The sequence below is a fragment of the Orycteropus afer genome, unplaced genomic scaffold (genome assembly GCF_000298275.1).
Source record: "Orycteropus afer afer isolate SDZICR_OR568_19922 unplaced genomic scaffold, OryAfe1.0 scaffold00661, whole genome shotgun sequence".
NCBI classification, from domain to species: domain Eukaryota; kingdom Metazoa; phylum Chordata; class Mammalia; order Tubulidentata; family Orycteropodidae; genus Orycteropus; species Orycteropus afer.
The window spans coordinates 611,903-631,612 of NW_006922248.1; the positions used below are offsets into that span (position 1 = coordinate 611,903).

Here is a 19,710-nt window from a genome sequence, read left to right on the forward strand (position 1 = left end):
CTGCTCCACTAAGTATAGCCCAGAGGCTTTGGTGCCAATTTGGCCACATGTGGATCAGCTATGAATCAGAGGGCTACTGTTCCTTGAGTCTGAAGCTGTCCTAATAAAACTAAACTCTAGGCTGCCCTCCAATCATAGGGTCATAACTAGTCTAGACACCTTTGTCTGCAATCCACATGGCACATGACACAATGAAGCACTCACCTGCCCATTCTTCAGGCCCACTAACAGACCTTCTCTTCCAGAAGGACCACCAATCACTTTGATGTAGCGAATGAGAGACTCCATCTGCCACTCTCGCTCCTTCACTCCACTAAAGGACAGACACTGAAGCCTTTTCTCCTAGAAAGAAAACCCAGGTCAGCATGGGCATTCAGCAGAATAAGTGTTCCTGGGCTCCCAAGGAGGTCTTCCTGTAACTAAGGGAGGAAAAACATCTACACATTCAATAGTCAAACCCCATCTAGTCCCCATGACTGACATCATTAAGCTATTAAGAAAGTTTCTTCCATTGAGCTCACATCGTCAATGCACACTTCAAGCAACCTCGGCCAGAGATAGCACCTAAAAGTATATCTGTTTTATCCTAGCGACTGGCACACCATCCGATCTGCAGCCTATATGACTATGAGAACAGAAGAACTAGATGGTGCCTGGCTACCACTGTCATCCACTTGGAAGGGGATCTATGTAGGAGATCCTTGATAGAGAGGGAGAACAATGTGGAACAAAACTCAAAATCATTTGGAGAAAAAAAAAAGGGGGGGGGACCAGGTTTGCTGGTCCGATAGAGCCTGGTGGAACCACTGAGACTATGGCCCCTAGCTGCTCTTCAGGTCTAGAATTGAACCCACACCTGTGGTTTCCAGCCAAACAAAAGACAGGCATATGAGTTGAACATTTACCTCAAGTAGATACACTCCTTGGAGAGAACAATCATGGGAGAAAGAAGGGCTGCTTATGCACAGGGAGACAGCTCACGGGGCAGGAGTGCATGGAGGGATGGACACAGGGAAGAGGTAACTGTGGGGAGGAAGTGGGAGGGGAGCTGTTGCATTGTGGTAAACTGTGGTCAATGTCATGAGACAAAGTATATGTGAACCGCTGTACAGAAAGTGAATTTGCTCTGTAAACCTTCACCCAAATCACAATAAAAAAAAAAAGGAAAAAAAAAATTATACCTGTTTTTCATGCTTATCCTATGAGCACCCCTGAGCTGTTTTACTTCTAGACTTTGAGAGAGAATACAGTGATTCCTAAAGGATTTCTTCCATTTTAACATTCCCTATAGGCCTTATTGGGAGTTTTGGTAGCCTAGTACCTAAGGCACTTGACTGCTAACCAGAAGGCCGGCGGTTCAAACTCACCAGCCACTCCTTGGAAGGAAGACTGGGCTATCTACTTCCGTAGTGATATCGCCTTGGGAAATCCAAGGAGAGGTCGCTATGAGTCGGATCCGACTTGATGGCACATAACAACATAGGCCTTATTAAGGAGCTCTGGTAGCATAGTGCCTAAGGCATCTAACTGCTAATCAGAAGGATGGTGATTCAAACCCACCAGCTACTATGAGGAAACAAAACTGGGCAGTCTACTTCTGTAAAGATTTACCACCTTGGAAACCCAGTGGGGTCACTAGGAGTCAGAATCTACTCAGTAGCACTGGGTTGGGTTTGGTTTATAGGCCTAATTGTTAAGTGTTGTCGAGTAGTGACCTCATGTGATGAGCACAACTTCCCCATAGTTTCCTAGGATGTAATCATTATGGAAGCAGATCACCAGGTCTTTCTTCCACAGAACAGTTGGGTGGGTCTGAACCAACAACCTTTTGGTTAGCAGTCTAGCCCTTAACCATTGTGACACCAGGGCTCCTTCTCTATAGGCCTTTGTGAGACCAAATCCATCTTTCCTTCTCAGAAAGATACTAGGCTAGCCTTCTCTCAAAATTTTTCCAAATTTCTGTTAGCACTGACCTAGATATTTTCTAGGAAGCAAACTCTACGTTGAGAAAAATTTTTCTGTGGGGAAAAAAAAAACTTCACAGGAAGTAATACTTTATTATTTTTGAATTGATACCATAAAGTTTTCTGTGTGAATGTTTAAAAAAAAAATTTGATCTACATTTTGTGGGACATCAATTTGTGTTTAAAATTATTAAAATATATCTATTATCTAATCCCAGTATAACAAAATGCTCTGCAATACAAATAAAGTATTCTCCATTTACGGGCCATGGCTTTTTGGTAGATTCTGGTTCATCCAGATGTTAGTAAAATGAAAGCAATGAACAGACACTAGCGACCAATTGTAAAGCCATGCTCTGGGTACCCTGCCCTGAAAGGAAGCATGAAGCTGACTCAGCCCAACCCCACCCACTGCTGCTGCCCACCTGGCAGAGGATGATGTGGTTTGAACACACCACCAGGAGGTTGCACTCAAACTTCTTGACAATCTTTTCCTTCACCCGGTAATGCATGTCTGACGAGTCATCTGAATACAACTCATAGATGAGGATTTTCTCTGGCAGTTGGATAGCTAATCGATTTTTGTAGATGGCAATTTTCTTGACAAGCTCTTTGCATTTAATCCGAACTGTCAAAGAAAAAAAAAAAAAATCCAGCTCTAGCAAGAGGTTGTTAAGTAAAGTACAAGGCAGAGAAATTAAAAGCTATCATTTACTTAATGTTACTGGCAATTAAAGTGAGACACTCTCATCAAAAAATCTTCACAGAGTGTCTAATATGTACAATCAACTCTGTGAAGCACTGGGATTCAAAGCAATATACAATATAATTTTTGTGGTCAAAAGCTTACAAGGAAGTATGAAAAATAAAATATCATCACTTGCTGAACTTAAATCTAATCTCCTCTGCACAGCACTAATAGCCCCCGAAGATCTGGGCCGTGCCTAAATGACTGACCTCACCTCTGGCCACTCCCACCCATCACCCTTGACAACATGTTTCTGGTATGCACTAGGCTCTCATACCCTCATTACAGAGTAGGTGGAGAACACATGGCCAAAAGGGACCCTGGGGAGCTTCCCAAGCGGCTACACTCATACCATCACAGCTAGGCTCTTTAAACAGAGGTGCTTCTAGATGGGGATCACACTCTACCTAGATTTCTTCAGGCCCCGGCAGTGTGCAATGGACAGCACAAGTGGATTCTTGGCCCCTTTAATCAAGATGGCTACTTGGTGGGCACCTGATTAAAGGGGCTAAGAATCCACTTGTGCTGTCCATTGCACACTGCCAGGGCCTGTACAGATCGGGTGGCGTAGAGCCTAAGCTATTTGACTGCTAACCAGGCTGATGGTTCAAACCCACTAGCCACTCCTCAGAAGGAAGGTTGGGCAATCTACTTCTGTAGTGATACTGCTTCGGAAACCCAAGGAGGGGTCACTATGAGTCGATCCAACTCCACGGCAGTGAGTTTGGTTTTTTTTTTCACTTGGTGGGCAGAGGAGGAGAATGAGGCTTGCACTTGGACTGACTCTACTAGGACTAGAGCCCTGATCTTCTGCCCAAAACCAGTGCTCAGCCTACTGTACCTGCCTATTTTAAGGGCAAGACTTGCCAGGAGGCTAGTGGAGACTGTGGTGAGCAGACACACCTAGAAGTGACTCAAAAAAGGATACAGGTCCACAGAGACCCAAGCAGGTCAGCCACTCTGCTCCGACTTGTCACAAGTTATTCTCCCTTAGCCGGAGAGTCCAAGTACCCCTTAGAATTATTTTCAAAATTTTATGTGTACATTTTTTTAGAGAGAGGGTTTACTGCTTTCATTTAAAAAAAAAAAAAAGCAAGAACCAGTGGTCCATTTTTAAAAGACTATCACTTCACTTGGCCTGCCCTCAACCTGTCCCTCTTCCCAATGTTTATGGGCAGAGGGAGCCATACCTGCCTTTTACCTTTCTGCTCGGTGATCAGGTGCTGCACAATGACGTCAGTCATGCTGTCCCTGTAGGCATACCGGTCCTTGTAGAGCCCATGGACTGTGCTAAAAATAAGCTGGTAGAAGGAGATGGTGCCATCCTGGCAGCCTACCACCTGGAGTGAAAGAGAGTTGTCAATTTCCAGCACTCTATGGAGAAGGAATCTGCCCTCTCATTTGCCAGAAGCAAATGGCAGATCTGACTGGCCAAACATGATTTATGTTTAGCATCTCCTCAAGCAATGGCCCAAAAGAAGACACTTCCTCTTACCACATAGTTGGAATCTGGTTTCACTTTACACGTCCACACCCAGGAGTTCTGCTCCCCGACAGTCCCAAGGCGTACACCATCCTTGGTGAAAAGGGATACTTGCTTATCTGAGCCCCCCAGCAAAATGTACTCCCCTTTAGTAAAGTAGCTGATACAGCAGGGGTCAAAGTTCAGTGACCGATCCTTCCCAATCTGAGGAAAAAGAACAGATACCAGTATAGTCTCAATACAATTAAGGGCTCATCCCATCAACTTTAGTGGGAGGAAAGGTGTCCTGGTAATGCAGCGGTTAAGTGCAGTTCAAACCCACCAGCTGCTTCATGGGAGAAAGATGTGGCAATCTGCTTCTGTAAAGACTGTTGGGTTAAGTGCTCTCAAGTTGGCTCTGACTCATAGTGACCCTAGGTGCAACAGGACGAAACACCACCTGGTCCTGCACCAGCCTCACAATCTTTGCTATGCCTGAGCCCATCACTGCAGCCACTGTGTCAATGCTAGGAAATCCTGTAGGCAGTTATACTCTGTCATACAGTGTCACTATGAGTCAGAATTGACACTAGGACAACAGGTTTGGTTTGGGGTTTTAATGGGAGGAAGGGAAGACAGGAGACCTGGCCAACCTTGTCTCCTGTGTTATTCCACTAAGAACAGCCTGTTCCTCCCCTCCACAGAACCAATCCCTGACTGCTAGAGGCAGGAAGGGCTCCCAGGTCCACTGACCACTACAAGAGTGTCTTAGCTTCTGGTCCCTCTAGAAAGCCCTGAAGGGCAGGGATGATCTTTCTGTCACAAGTCCTTCTCCAAGGACAGCCCCTTCAATGGTTCCCTCCTTCAGTCTACTTCCATAGTGATACTGCCTTGGAAACCCAAGGAGGAGTCTCTATGAGTCGGGTCCGACTTGACGGCATATAACAACAACAACATCAACAGTATTTTACAAAGCTTACGTTTATTTAATTCAAAAGATTGACCTTTATTTTTAAAACTATATTCATCCTGCTTTCTCTTTTACAACAGATATAATTCACATACCATATAATCCACACATTTAAAGTATACAAGTCAATGGTGTTTCACAGAATATATTCAGAGTTGTGCAACCATCAACAAAACCAATTTTAGAACATTTTCATCATCTAAAAAAGAAGCCTATACCCATTAGCATTCACTCCTCATTCCCCTCTTCTTCCAGCCCCTGGCAACCACCAATCTACTTTCTGCCTCTATGGCTTTGCCTATTATGGACATTTCATATAGATGAAATCATATAACATGTGGTATTTTGTGACTGTTTCATCCATGTTTAACATGTATCAGTACTTCTTTCCTTTTCATTGCTGAATAACAGCCCATTATATGGCTAGATCACATTTTATTTGTCCACTCATCAGCTGATAGGCATTTGGGTTGTTTCCGCTTTGTGTTTATTATAAATAATGCTGCCATGAACATTCATGTACAAGTTTTTGTGTGGACATGTTTTCATTTCTCTTCAGTATACATATCTAACAGTGAAATTGCTGAGTCATATGGTAACTATGTTCCAAAGTGACTATACCATTTTAAATTCACAGCAACAGCGTATAAGGGTTCTAATTTCTCCATCCCAGGGGGTATGAAGTGGTACTTCATTGTACTTTGGATTTACATTTCCCTGACTGCTAATGACTTTCATGTGCTTAGTGATCACTGGCATATCTCCTCTGGAGAAGCAGATATTCAGACCCTTTGCCTACTTTTTAATTGGATTGACTATCTTATTACTGAGCCATAATATTTCTTTCTATATTCTAAATACAAGTTCCCTATCAAATACATGGTTTGTAAAACTTTTCTCCCATTCTGTGGGTTGTCTTTTCACTTTCTTGATAGTATGCCCTTAGCTTTTAGGATGAAGGTCAAACTCTTGAGCTCAGACTCCAAAATCCTTCTCTCAACCAAAATGACATTCTTGAGTTTCCCAAGTGGACCATGCTCTTTCAGGCTTCCACATCCTCACAGGTGCCATTTTCCATCACCCCAGCCCCGGCCAGGGGCCAGAAGAGCACCTTCCCTTTCCTTCACTGCTTTCAACACATGACACAGGTGTCACCTCCTCCAATAAACATCCCTTAATCTCCCAGCTGGAGGCCTGATTTATATCCACCTCCTTCTGTGCTGCCTCTACCACAGTGCTTCTCTCACTGTAGTTTCATCTGACGTCTCCCCACTAAAGCCTAGCTCCTATTGTCACTAGGGTTATCTGGTGCCTCTGAGGGTATCTTCTGTGAGTAAAAAGACTGTGTGTGATAATCATTGTCAAATGAATATTCAATTTATTAAAGAAATAACTCTAGAAACCTGGTTTCTCCCTAAGTTTCTAAATTTACAAATATTTTCCTATTTATAAATTTAGTATAAGTAAACTAAGCACAACTTACTTCTTGTTGTTGTTGTTATGTGCTGTCAAGCCAGCCCCAACTCATAGCGACCCCTCCTTGGGTTTCCGAGGCGGTATCACTACGGAAGTAGATTGCCCAACCTTCCTTCCGAGGAGTGGCTGGTGGGTTTGAACTACCAGCCTTCTGGTTAGCAGTCAAGCACCTTAGGCACTATGCTACCTTAGTTCCCTTAAACTAACTTAAACTGAAACTATAAATTTAATATATTCAGTTTTCCTTTTTTAAGAATTCCAAATGCCTGAAAAAACAAAACTTTCTCTAGTACTTACACAATGCTAGTAAATCCAACAAGAAATGAAAGACTACTTTGGATCATGACATGGAAGGCCTGTAGCTTTTGGTGATGGCTCAGTAGTTCCTACTGAACCAGCCCTCCAGCAGGTGACAACTATAAACTCTGGGCCAAATATAAAAAACAACCACTTGAAGGCACTAAGCAGGCAACCAAAAACAGGCAGAAGTTGAAGCACTATATGCATTTGAAAGAAGGTAAGGGCACTGGATATATTCTATATTCTATAGTTACCCAGCACCATGCTATAGAATTTGGGGTGACCCTAGCAGCTGAAAAGTGAGATGGGAAATCACAGAAAAGCAAAAGTCAGAGGAAACATCTAGATTCTGCACGCAAACTCTGCTGAGTATCTGGAGACCCTCTGAACTACACATGTGTGGGTAGATGCCTACCTCAGGCTAAAAGAACAGAACAAAGGATTCAGCTGCTGACCATCAGAAAAAAGATGAAATTTGAATTCTGAGTCCAGCAAAGCTGTCTGCTAAAACAAGCAAACAAACAATAATCTTCAGAGGAGCATGACAGAACCAGAATCTCTACACGGTATCATTCATATAACGTCCAGGATACACCTCAACATTCCAAGAAGCAGGAAAATATGAACCATATTCAAAAGAAAAGGCTATCAATGGAGACTAACCCCAAGGTGACCCAGATGTTGGATTCACAGATGACAGTTTTATAATTGTTGTTGTTGTTATGTGCCGTCGAGTCAAACCCGACTCATAGCGACCCCTCCTTGGGTTTCCGAGGCAGTATCACTACGGAAGTAGGATTGCCCAATCTTCCTTCTGAGGAGTGGCTGGTGGGTTTGAACCACCAGCCGTCTGGTTAGCAGGCAAGTGTCTTAGCCACTATGCTAATCTATGCTCAAAGATAGAAAGGAAAATACAGTCACAACGAACATAGCATATTCACCAAGAAAATAGAAACTGTAGGAAACAACAAAAACAATGCAACACACTGCCGTGGAGTTGGATCCTACTCATAGCAACCCTTCCCTGTTTCTGAGGCAGTATCACTACGGAAGTAGATTGCCCAACCTTCCTTCCAAGGAGTGGCTAGTGGGTTTGAACCGCCAGTCTTCTGGTTAGCAGTCAAATGCCTTAGGCAATATGCCACCAGAGCTCCCTATGCCACCACAGCTCCATGGAAATTCTAGATCTGAAAAACAACTAAAAGAAAAAATCCACTGGATGGACTTTAGCACAATGTTGGACACAAGAGAAGAGTCAATGAGGTTGAAGACAGAGCAACAGAAATATCTAATCTGAAGACAGGATAGGGGCTCAGTGACTTGGTCACAATATCAAAATGTCTAACATATGTATAACTGGAGCTTCAGAAGACCAGGAAAGAAAGGGAAAGAAAAAATATTTGAAGAAATAATGGCCAAAATTCCCCCATATTTGGTGAAAGACATGAAAACATAAATGTACTGATCCAAGAAGCTCAGCTTTTCTTTCTTGCAAACTCAGGCTCACCTGCTCTCAGGTCACCTCTATGAAATCTCCCATCTCCCACAAGCAGTGATGTCTTCCTCTTTTGTGTCTGCACAACTCTCCACACTGCACTGGGAATGCCTGCTGTCGAGTGTGCCCCCTATCCTAGACGGTGAGCTCTTGCAGGGCAGAGGCTCTGATTTACATAGCCCTATGTCAGCTGCTCCTACCACAGGTTGAAGGCAGCCTAAGTGGGTGCTCATTCAGGTTTGAAGGATGAATGAAAGCAAATACCAAAAGATAGGGTCATGAGAAAGAGTGAAGCACAAAAGTCAAAGTGATCTAGGTTTCAATCCCAGGCCCTATCGTTTACTAGCTGGCGGAACTTGGGCATATTCTTTCCCTGCTCTGTGTCTTTGTCTACTCCTTTCTAAAGCAATGATAATGGAAGTACCTACTTCACGGCAATGTTGTGAAAATTAAATGAGATCAAGTATGCAAAGCATTGAGCCCATACCTAGTATCTCTGTAAATGCTCAATAAGCAGCAGCTAAAAATAATAACTTATAATTAATAATAACACTATCAAAGAAGGCCAAAATACATTGTAACTGTGATGACTGCAACTGTATCTCCTACTGAGTTTGAATAGAGTTACATACCTGTTTTCCACTCAGCTGGTAGAAGGAAAGTTTCTGTCCCCAGTCAGCTATGGCCAGGATATCATTATGTTCCTCTCTAATCAACAGAAGACAAAAGAGGTTATTTGGGGCCATGGTCTGCTGAGGAACGTAGCCCTAAGGGTTTCACAAATAGGAAAATAAAGCCCTGGGCCAGGCTGTCAAGTTGCCAAATGTATAGCTGATTTGAGGCCAAAAAATTATAACTTGGCCCATCAATCCATTAATTAGCCCAATGGGATAAAGAGGAAAGGCTCAAGCCCCTCCTGGAATCTATTATTTCATGGAATTCCTTGCCATAAGCTTATGGTGATGGGGTACTATCAAGTTGAAGAGGACAAACCCCTCATTTCAAAGCTTTCTGGGAAGCAAAGCTTAGAAAGAGCAAGGTTGCAGATCGAAGAGTGCTTTTCTCTTATGTGCTAGGCATTTGGGGAGAGGACTGAGAAACACATCTATTGTAGTGGGAAGATGTGGACTCTGACTTATTAACACACAGTGGGGAACCTTGCTTGCTCTTCCTGAAAAGGGAAAATTAATACCTAGAAACCAGCTTCTTTCGGTTGGGGGTTTCCACACAGGTGAAATGGTTCCTAACTGGATCTAATAAAAAGAGCAGTGGGCCCTCTGAGGATCTCAACATCCATCTCTGGAACTGAGTGACTTGTCAGAACCAGTGCCTTGGACTCAGCTGTAGAACCAGCACAAAGGAGGAGTCCTCGAGGCTGAAGCTGCAGAGCAGGCTACTTGGGAATCCAGTTCCAGACAGAGGCATTCCCAGCTCTTGAGGTTGGGTCTTCATCCAGCTGATATGGCCTCTCTTTTGTTTATTAACTCCAGCTTTTCTGAGTCCAAGGCCCTGTGGTCACCTGGCAACAGCCAGGGACATATAGGTATGGGAAGCCTTGTTTTGAAATCTAGCCAATAGTGGCAAATTGTCATAGGTACTAACTCATTGTTAAGGGGGAAAAAAAGACCAAAGACCAAGAGGAATGTGAACAGCAAGGAAGAGTTATTCCCAGCCCTTGTACGTGAACTTTATGGGACTGGCATTGATGTCCAAAAACAGTCCAGAACTCCAGCCCCCAGTGAACTCTCTTGGGGAGATCACATATGGCTCTGGGCTGGCAAACAGCTACATTGGTAGTATCCTGCCTCCTTTTTTTTTCCCTGTTGGCAGTGGGACCCTGCATCAAAAAAACTCATGTCAAACAGAAAAAGTGGTGATGCTCTGGTTGAAGTGCAGATGGGGACCTGAAGCTAACAACATCCTCCTTGCCTTTGTCTTTCTCTCCTACCACATAACCCCTGGGGCTCTTCCAATGAACCCCAGGTGTCATAGAGCACAGTGTGGGAAGTCCCAAGCTAAATCACTATTGCTCAATCAGAAAGTTCTGGCCACCCCAGCTCTCCCTATTCCTGCCTGCCAATGTTTGCTCCACCCCAGTAATCTCAGCTGAAGGGTAGAAGAATGCCTTGGCAGCCAGCATTTGGAAGTGAGGACTGTGAGAAGGATAAGAATTTCTTTTACAACATGTGTTCTGGAAAATGCAATGTGAGGTGCAGTATGGGACAGGTAATGGGAGAATGCTCAAAAATGAGACTATCCCCATGCAAGGGTATTCTATGGAGACACAGAAAGTCATGTTTTCAAAGGACTTCTAATGTTACTGGAAAGAATTCATTCTAGGATGTTATGTGCCCCCACCAAAAAAAAAGGGCTATAATTTAATTAACTACATGAACTGAAAAACTGAGGGGTAATACACCAAAATCCTAACAGTGGTTTGCACAGGGTTTACAGAAAATTTGAACTTTTTCCTTTAGACTTTTCTGTATTTCCTAAAATTTCCAAAGGATCATTTTATGTCCCACACATAACTCTGAAGAGTATGTTACTTACTGAAGGACTTCCAGCAACAACTCCCCCCGCCCTGCATGGCTCTCCTGGGCCCCTCTTGGCAAAGATGCCCATGATGGCTCTGTCTCTGCAGATCTGCACGGAGTCCTTGGACCCTGACAGGGAAGGTTTTCGCTCCTCAAGACACACTCACGAATTGTCGTCCCTGGGACTGTCGTCCTCTTCCTCTGGTTCTTCCTCCTCTGCCTCACTACCCTGACTACTGTACACTGCTGACTTGAAAGTGGAAGGGAGTTCCTGAAAATATCTGTTGACAGTGACTTCCTCGGCATCCTCGTTCTCTCTGTTCATCCAGAAATTCTCCCATCGGCTGTAGACAGTAAGTGGTTGTTCACAATCATGTTGCCTAGAACTACACTAAAGCTATAATTTCAAAACCTGTCAAGGAGTCCCTGAGCCCTATCCGGAGGAGGACAGCCACCAGGTACACTGGGCATCCTGCTTCTCATGAATTAAAAATGATACCCCGAAACCACAGAATCATCTGTGGCCACAAAGTAAAACAGCAGGAACTCTGAGGCAGGCTAATGGCCTTTGAAGGCATTAGACATGCATGGTACAGCCCTGGGTTAGACAAAATGATTCAGGAAGAAGCATAATAATCTGGTGAAGGATGGGCAGTATATCTAAACAACCTTCTAAATCAAGCAGGCACACACTCATGAAATGACAATAGGCTGAGATAAACATTAAGTACTTGGTGGTAGGGTAGCTTTAATTTACCTTCAGAGGACTCTGTGGGCGATACAGATGGTTTAATAATATTATAGGATTATACAAAGAGCATATAAAGCTATTAGTCCTCCCTCCAAGTCACCTGGGTCTAGAAAGGAAAGAGTACATAAGGTTTGAGAAACTGGATGCCAATTCTTTGTGGACCTTTCTGCTTTTGGGGCATTTGTAGACTTGTTTTTTTTTTTACTTTTTGTCTAGGGCAGCATAAAAAGGTTCATGAAAAAGCTATCTTCACCTCTTTATTATTGGGCACATGTTTTGCCCAGACTTGGAGGGAAGAAATGAAAAAGGGAAAAGACAAAAATAGATGTATGTGCTTTCCTAAGTTTGTCCTACAGAGATGCCTCCACAGAGCCACAGCAGAGAGGTAAGTTATCAGTTCATAAGAGAATGGCCCTCTCATGCCACTCACACACCACACATACCCCACACATCACACAAACCATGTACACATGTGCACACACTACACATATACCACATACACATACACACTTGGGGTTGGCCTAGATAACTTTTTGCTAAATCTCTGGGACTCATTCCAAAACTCAAGATCGGCTTTTAAAAAATTCCTTTCACATGAAACAGGTTCAAAACAAGGCCAATTAAGTGGGATGAGAAGCTTTTGAATAACATGGACACCTCACAGAGAAAGGGAGAACTTGGCCGGCAGAGCAAAAAGCCTTCTCCATAATGACACTTGTCCCAGAAGGAGAACAGCTGTAAGTGTACCTAGAAGGGTTCCAGGAGATGGACCATATTGGGGAGAGGGAGCCCCCTGGCCGCTCGATCTTTACTTTCTCCTCGCCGCTTTTGTTCCGGATACTGATGATCCCATTGAACATCCCCAGAGCCAGGTATTGACCATCATTTGTCCAGCTGTGCACACAAACAACAAGGAGCATGGGAGAGGGAAAGGAACACATGGATGGTAAAACTCAGTGAGAAGGATGATGCCCTGGTTTGAAATATAGTCTGATGAGGCAACAAGAGTTGGGTCTGGTTTCTTCATTCTTGGTCCTGATATAAAATCAGAGGACCAAACTTAAAATCCCACTTGTTTCTGGAACCAACCAGTGAGATGTGAAGGCAGTGGCATCCACAGCTCTCTCATGTCATATACTTTGTAATGGCCCTTAGCACATGCCTGCATCTCTGGGCCAGCCCCTGCTCCCCACTCTCTATTATATCCTCCTTCCACTGCAAGAGCACCTTAAGAACAGAATCCATGTCTTTGTGTATTCCTAGCTCTTAGAACAGGATTTGGCATGTTCTACAGATGTTGCTGAATGAAAGACAGGCTACATTCGGAAGCTGAACAGCAATTAAGCTAACGTTTATGGAGTGTCCACTCTATGTCAGGCCCTGTGCTGCAGGATTCACACTCATTGGTTTGTGTGCATTTCACAACAGCTCTGCCAAGCTGATATTTTTATACCCATTTGTCAGATGAGGAGCTGAAGGCTCTAGCTCTGAGAGATTGGGTAACATTCCCAAAGTAACAGAGCCTACCAGCTGCAGAATCTTGATTCTAACTCAGTTCTAGCATCAAAGCCTGAGTTTTCTCCACCACACATGCTGCCTGGACAACTGTGCAAAGGATGGGCGGCTTTACATTTTCAGAGAGCCTCCACTAAGCACAGCAATGGAGGATGAAGATGGCTTGCTGCTAGACAGTCACATGAAGGCAACTTGTAATTCTGTTTTGCTTGATGATTAAGGTGCATAGGTCTTTCCCATCAAGGAGATGAGAGAAGAAGAATACAGGGGTCCTGGCCCAATAGTTAACACAAAGCCTTCTCTGCTGTGTGAAAAAACTAGGTTGTAAGAGATTGTTTAGAAAAGGAGGGCACATAACGCCCATCTTCAGAACCATCTTAACTTACCTGCAGCAGGTGATTTTGCTGCTTGATTTATGCTTAGAGACAGACTTCTGTTCAGGAGACCACAAGCCTTCAATACAAAATAATAAAAGAATCATAGGCTGGAATACTACTCAGCAATAAAAAAGGAACAAACCATTGACAAATGAAACAAAGCATTTTGCTGAGTGAAAAAAGAAATCTCAAAAGGCCATACACTGTATGATTCCATTTATATATCATTCTCTAAAGACAAAATTACAGAGCTGGAGAACAAATCAATGGTTGCCAGGGGTTAGGGATAACAGGGGGTAGGATGGTGGGTGTGACAATAAAGGGGTATCTTGGTGGCGATGCGATAGTTCCGTACTGTGATGGCGGTCATCTACACACGATAAAATGACATGGAACTATATACGCACATGGTGTCTGTCTTAGTTTCCTGGTTGTGATACTGTACAATTGTTACATAAGATGCCACCATGGGTGTAAATAAGACCTCTCTCTGTTAGCTTTGTGACTTACTGTGAATATATAATTATTTTTTTAAAAAACCAAACTGGTGAATTTCCAACTTTTTTAGTAATTGCTTTTATTTATTAAATAATGATTAAATAATTTTTTAATGTCAAGATTTTAGGCGTTTAACTCTCAAAGAAATGACAACTTCACTGTTCATAACTATGACATTGCAACCAGTGTACAACCTAGCATTCAGAGTAATGATTGATGCTTTCTGAAAATCCAGTTTCCTCTCCCAGGCCTCAGCACAACACAGGACCTGACCTTTCCATGACTCACTGGTCACCTAAAGCTAGCTCCCTCCTGCCCCTATACATTTCTGGCTTAGTGCCTCACAATAACAGGTGTCTGTCCAGACAACATGAAAAAATTCTACTTTGCCTGAGCCACAAAACATGGTCAAGAAGGTCAATCTAGTGTAAAAATATATATAACAAATTCCAACAGCAAACAAATGACCTTTCTTATCTCTGCTCCACTGAGCCTCCCAGAGCCTCCAGCCAGAGAGACTCCACCCCTGGGGCTCACCAGAGTACCCTCAGGGGCACTCACCAGAGTAGGTCCAGGTGTGAGCACATGGCCTGGGTTCAAAGCTTGGCTCCACTAATTACCAGCTAGGCGACCTCTAGCATGTCACCAGACTGGCTTCAAGCCACAGTTCCTTTTTACCAGTAGAGTGGAAATAAGAATACTGAACCTCAGGGGTTGGCATAGAGCTCAAACAGGAACTCATTTTTAACCCTTAGCATAGTGCCTAGCACATCACATTCAATAAATATTACTATTATTAATTAACATTCTATTTTTCACTCTGTCCAGGGCCCCTACCACCAACAAGACTATAAACTCCTTGAGGGTAAGGATTCCATTGTATCTTTTTGATCTCCAAAGCAAGCACATAGACCACTGCCTCACATGGAGAAAATGCTAAATTTTGTTTTGATGAATGACAGTTCCTCATTTGTACAATGTGTTTTCAATTACATCTTCTCTTGAACCTCAGCACTTTATCTGTGTGGTTGACAGGGCAGATAATGAGCCCTTTAAGATAAGGAAACTGAAGTCCAAAGAGAGCTGAGCTCTCTGACTCTTTGTCTAATGGCCGTTCCATTGTACCCCCACAATCTCTTAGCAAGAAAGACAGAATTGATGGTGTAGAAAATCAGAAGTGTGATCTTTAATAAAGTTGCAGCCTCTGCCCACCTTCACTCCCTCACTAGTAAATTTTCTTACTGAGCACTCTTCCATGCCAGCACCAGCCAGTGCTATGTGTAAGGCCAGGGTGAACTCCTCAGGTGTGCCACTCCTCAGGGAGGACAGCTGCAGTTACTAAACACCACCACCACCAACAAAAAAACAAACTTGCTACTATCAAGTTGATTCCAACTCATAGCAACCTCCTTTTGGGTTTCTGAGGCAGTACATCTTTATGGAAGTAGATTGCTCAGTCTTCCTTCCACAGAGTGGCTGGTGGGTTTGAACTGCCAACCTTCTGGTTAGCAGTCAAATGTCTTAGGCACTACACCACCTCAGCTATTAAACAAGGAATGATAAAATGCTGCACTAAGTCCAGTTCAAACAGTGGAGAATTTCACACTTACATGGTGGTGGGGGAACACAGAGGTGGGGACAACTGAATTGTCCTTGCCTAGGACAAGGAGCTTCCCTGGAGCTATACCTGACTCTTCTTGGCTTTCTTTTTTTCTTTATTAAATTTTTACTGTGATTTGGGTGAAAGTTTACAGAGCAAACTCATTTTCCATACAGCAGTTCACATATACTGTTTCATGACATTGACTGCAATCTCCCAAAATGCAACAGCTCTCCTCCCATTTCCTCCCTGTAGTCACCTCTTCCGTGTCCTTCCCTCCCATGCGCTCCTGCCCCGAGCTGTCTCCCTGTGCATACACAGCACTCTTCTCCCATGACTGATCTCTCTGAGGAGTGTATCTACTAATGCAAATGTTCAGGCCACACGTCTGTCTTTTGTTTGGCTGAAAGCCACAGGAATGGGCTCAATTCCAGACCTGAAGGGCAGCTAGAGGCCATAGTCTCAGGGGTTTCACCAGGCTCTACCAGGCCAACAAACCTGGTACCCCCTCCCTTTTTTTTTTAATTATTTTGATTTTGAGTTTTGTTCCACACTGCTCTCCCACTTTATTCAGGATCTCCAACATAGATCCCCCTCTGAGTAGTTGACAGTGGTAGCCAGGCACCATCTAGTTCTTCTAGTCTCATAGTTGTATAGGCTGAGGATCGCATGGTGTACCAGTCTCTTGGACTAATAGTTTCCATGCGTCTTTGGTTTTCTTCTTTGCTCTGGACGAAGAGAGACCCATCACTGCATCTAGCTGGCTGCTTGCAAGCTTTTCTCTTGGCCTTGTTAACACTTTTCTTCACGGGGGCCTACCCTGCTGTCTCCCAGATTTCTTACCGGATTCAATCTCATCATTTATGCTCTTGGTTTCTACACAGTTTAAAGAATAACTGTCAGCGTCTCCTCAGCCACTGAAGCTAAAGAAGTAGTGGTAACTCCTTTAGGACAAAGCCACCACATTCTTCATGGATGTCAGCATTTTTAGCCCAGATTTTCAATTATTCCAGGATAAGACACTGGGAATCAGAACCTACCAAAGTCACTGGAGGAACAGGATGCCAGCTGGTGGGTCACAGGATTGTAGGAGACACACTGTATAGAATCATTGTGCCTGAGAAGTAAATAACTGTAGATTATTATGGAGAAACCACAAATGCTTCAGTGGCTACAAATGCAGATTTTAATGAAGAGCCCACAGGCTCTCTGATTACACACCACAGTGCTTCTGAAAGTGAGCAAGCAAAAGCTAAGGGTTGAACTCTCCTTCTTCTGGATCACCCCTCACCCCCTTTCAATTTCTCAAAACATTACCCCCTATTCTCGCCTGGCTAAATGCCACCTCCCCTAGGACTATCTGCTGGAAACTTCAGGCTTGTGATCTGATGAGATAATCAGGCTTGTGATCTGATGAGATAATGATGTAAAGCACTAGAATCGTGCCAGGACCACAGTAAGTGCTTTATTAATGGTGTTTCTGTTACTGCTTTGTGGAGGAGTGAAAATATCAGAGGAGGGCAACAAAGATATCACAGGCCAAGATCTAGAAACAGGGCAAATACTTAGACAATGATGAAAACTGAATGAATAACAATCATGTACTACACATGGCATCTGGGTCTCAGTTTTATTCCTTCATTTCTTGGTAACACTGGACTCATGGCCTCATTCATTTACTCAGTTATTCTTTCATTCAGTTATTCATTCATTCAAGTACTGCTTGCAGAGGTCCAGCATTGTGCTAGCACTAGGGACACAATGATGAGCAAAAGCAGATGCAGTCTCTGTCTGCATGGAGCTTACAGGCTGCTGGGAGATATCAATCAATGACCAAAGTAGAAACCACAACTGTGAAAAATGCCGTGAAGGAGACATGGCCTAGTCTAGAAGGGCAGGAAAGCCTTCCTAAAGAAGCAGCATCTGAGAGATCTGCAGGATCAGTGGATGGGGAAAGAGCATGTGCAGAGCCCCCATGGTTGGAGGAAGCCTGGAGCACTGCTGACTCTGCATTTCTAGCAATGGATGGAGGTGAGGCCATTCCCTGAGATGAGGACACTGGATGAGGACCAGCTTCAGGGTAGGGGTGGAATCTGTGATATCAGATTAACTGAGAGGAGCTCTGTGACACACCCAGTGCTAGACAAGGTAGCAAGTGCTCAAGAAAAGTTCATTCACTTATTCATTACTCAACTTTCCTATATCCACCACTCACACCCATAACCTAATTCCAAGTTCAATTTCAGAGAAAATTCCTCCTTCCAGGTTTTTGCTTCAAGTCACTCAAAAAGGTAAAAGAGTTAAATTAAAATCACCAGACAACTCGAAGGTTACTTACGTGTACTTCAGAATGCCTTCCAATTTTGATGTCCAGATAATAACACTTTTGTCAGCTGATCCAGAAGCAAAGCGCTTGCCTAAAAATGTTTTCAAAAGGAAAATTCTTACACTTATTTTAAACCAGCAATCCCCAGAGAGCATTTCTCAGAAAATTAGTTCAAGGGACCTAATAAGTGTCAGCTTCTTCTCTACATCTACTGGGAGGCAGTACTTTGGAGGCAGGAAGTTTGGGTTCAAATCCTGCCTATCAGGCACTGAATAAACAAAGACATATTGAGGGCTTACTACATGCTAGGTGGCAGATTCTATGTAAAGGATAGAGTATTGATTAAAATACACATAATCCTCAACTTCATGAACTCTGTTCTAGTAGAAGTAGGCATTAAACAAGTTCAAAACAAATACAACGTGGTAAGAAAAGACATGAGGCTTACCTTTTGGGCGTAGACCTGAACTCACTCCTGTGGCTTAACCTTCAATCAAACAATAGATAAGCCTACTATGTGAACAATTATACTAGAAGGTGTACTCCTTAGAACAATCAACCTTGGGAGATTAGAGGGTCAGCATTTGTACAGTGAGAAAGCTCAGATGGCAGGAAAGCATAGGAAAGAAGGACACAGGGAAAAGGTAACCACAGGGAGGAAGTGGGAAGAGAGTTGTTACATTGTGGAGAGTGCAATCAATGCCATGAAACAAAATGCGTATGAACTGTTGTATGGAGAATGAATTTGCTCTGTAAACTTTCACCCAAATAATAATAAAAAGTTAAAAAACAAAAAATGTTATCTAATTTAAAGATTGGGGTCCTGGTATTGTAGCCATCTTTGGGTTATGACTCAGGGGCACACAATCATGATTCATATTCTAACCACTACATAGCCAGGTGGTCAAGCCCCAGAACCCAATCCTGTAACCCTTTTTAAACTTCAAGTATGTATCCCAATCATGGTTCTTTCCCCACTTCTATAGTTCTGCCTGCGACACTGATGAATTAATCTGCCACCAGTCAGGATTCTGTGATGATTTCCTTTGCTTTCGATCATGTATGATCAGCCCCATGGCCGTGACTCAGCAAGCCCCATGGCTGTGATTCAGCAGGCTCCAATTGGCTTTTTTACTACATACATGCTGATGGTTCCCTTCATCCAGGGTGACTATCTTTGTCTTTGTCCTGTTGTTGTTGTTGTTATGTGCCATTGAGTCATCTCTGACTCACAGCGACCCCTCCTTGGGTTTCCGAGGCAGTTATCTCTGCAGAAGTACATTGCCTAATCTTCCTTCTGAGGAGTGGCTGGTGGGTTTGACTTGCCAGCCTTCTGGTTAGCAGCCAAGTGACTTAGGCACTACACCACCAGAACTCCCATCTTTGTCCTATCTAAGGTTTAATAAAAGGGTCTCTTTAGAGAAAAGAAAAAAAGGCATTAGTCCTATGAAAGAAAATAAAGGAATCCCTGGGTGGAACAGTTAATGCACTCAGCTGCTAATCAAAAGGCTGGTGATTCAAGTGCAGCCAGAGGCACCAGACAATCCACTTTGGAAAAATCAGCCATTGAAAACCCTATGTTCTATGACATATACAGGGTCACCCTGAGTCAGCATTGACTTGAAGGTAACTGGTGCCTTAGATGAGGGGCTTGGTATGAGGAATTCTTTTTTTTTTTTTTTTTTAGATTT

At 43.4% G+C, this 19,710-nt stretch overlaps 1 protein-coding gene across 1 annotated transcript in view; it reads right to left on the bottom strand.

Annotated features, from left to right (window-relative positions):
* The window catches only part of IFT122 (intraflagellar transport 122), a 69,511-nt gene that overhangs the window by 40,491 nt on the left and 9,310 nt on the right, over window positions 1–19,710 (bottom strand). The window contains exons 3-12 of the mRNA XM_042783100.1: window positions 18,032–18,110; window positions 16,734–16,810; window positions 13,605–13,671; window positions 12,451–12,597; window positions 11,120–11,296; window positions 9,048–9,123; window positions 4,208–4,399; window positions 3,914–4,052; window positions 2,390–2,592; window positions 205–342 (exon numbers count right to left, since the gene is read on the bottom strand). Coding sequence (XP_042639034.1) covers window positions 205–342; window positions 2,390–2,592; window positions 3,914–4,052; window positions 4,208–4,399; window positions 9,048–9,123; window positions 11,120–11,296; window positions 12,451–12,563 — 1,038 coding nt within the window. The 5' untranslated portion in view covers window positions 12,564–12,597; window positions 13,605–13,671; window positions 16,734–16,810; window positions 18,032–18,110. The remainder of the gene's footprint in view (window positions 1–204; window positions 343–2,389; window positions 2,593–3,913; window positions 4,053–4,207; window positions 4,400–9,047; window positions 9,124–11,119; window positions 11,297–12,450; window positions 12,598–13,604; window positions 13,672–16,733; window positions 16,811–18,031; window positions 18,111–19,710) is intronic.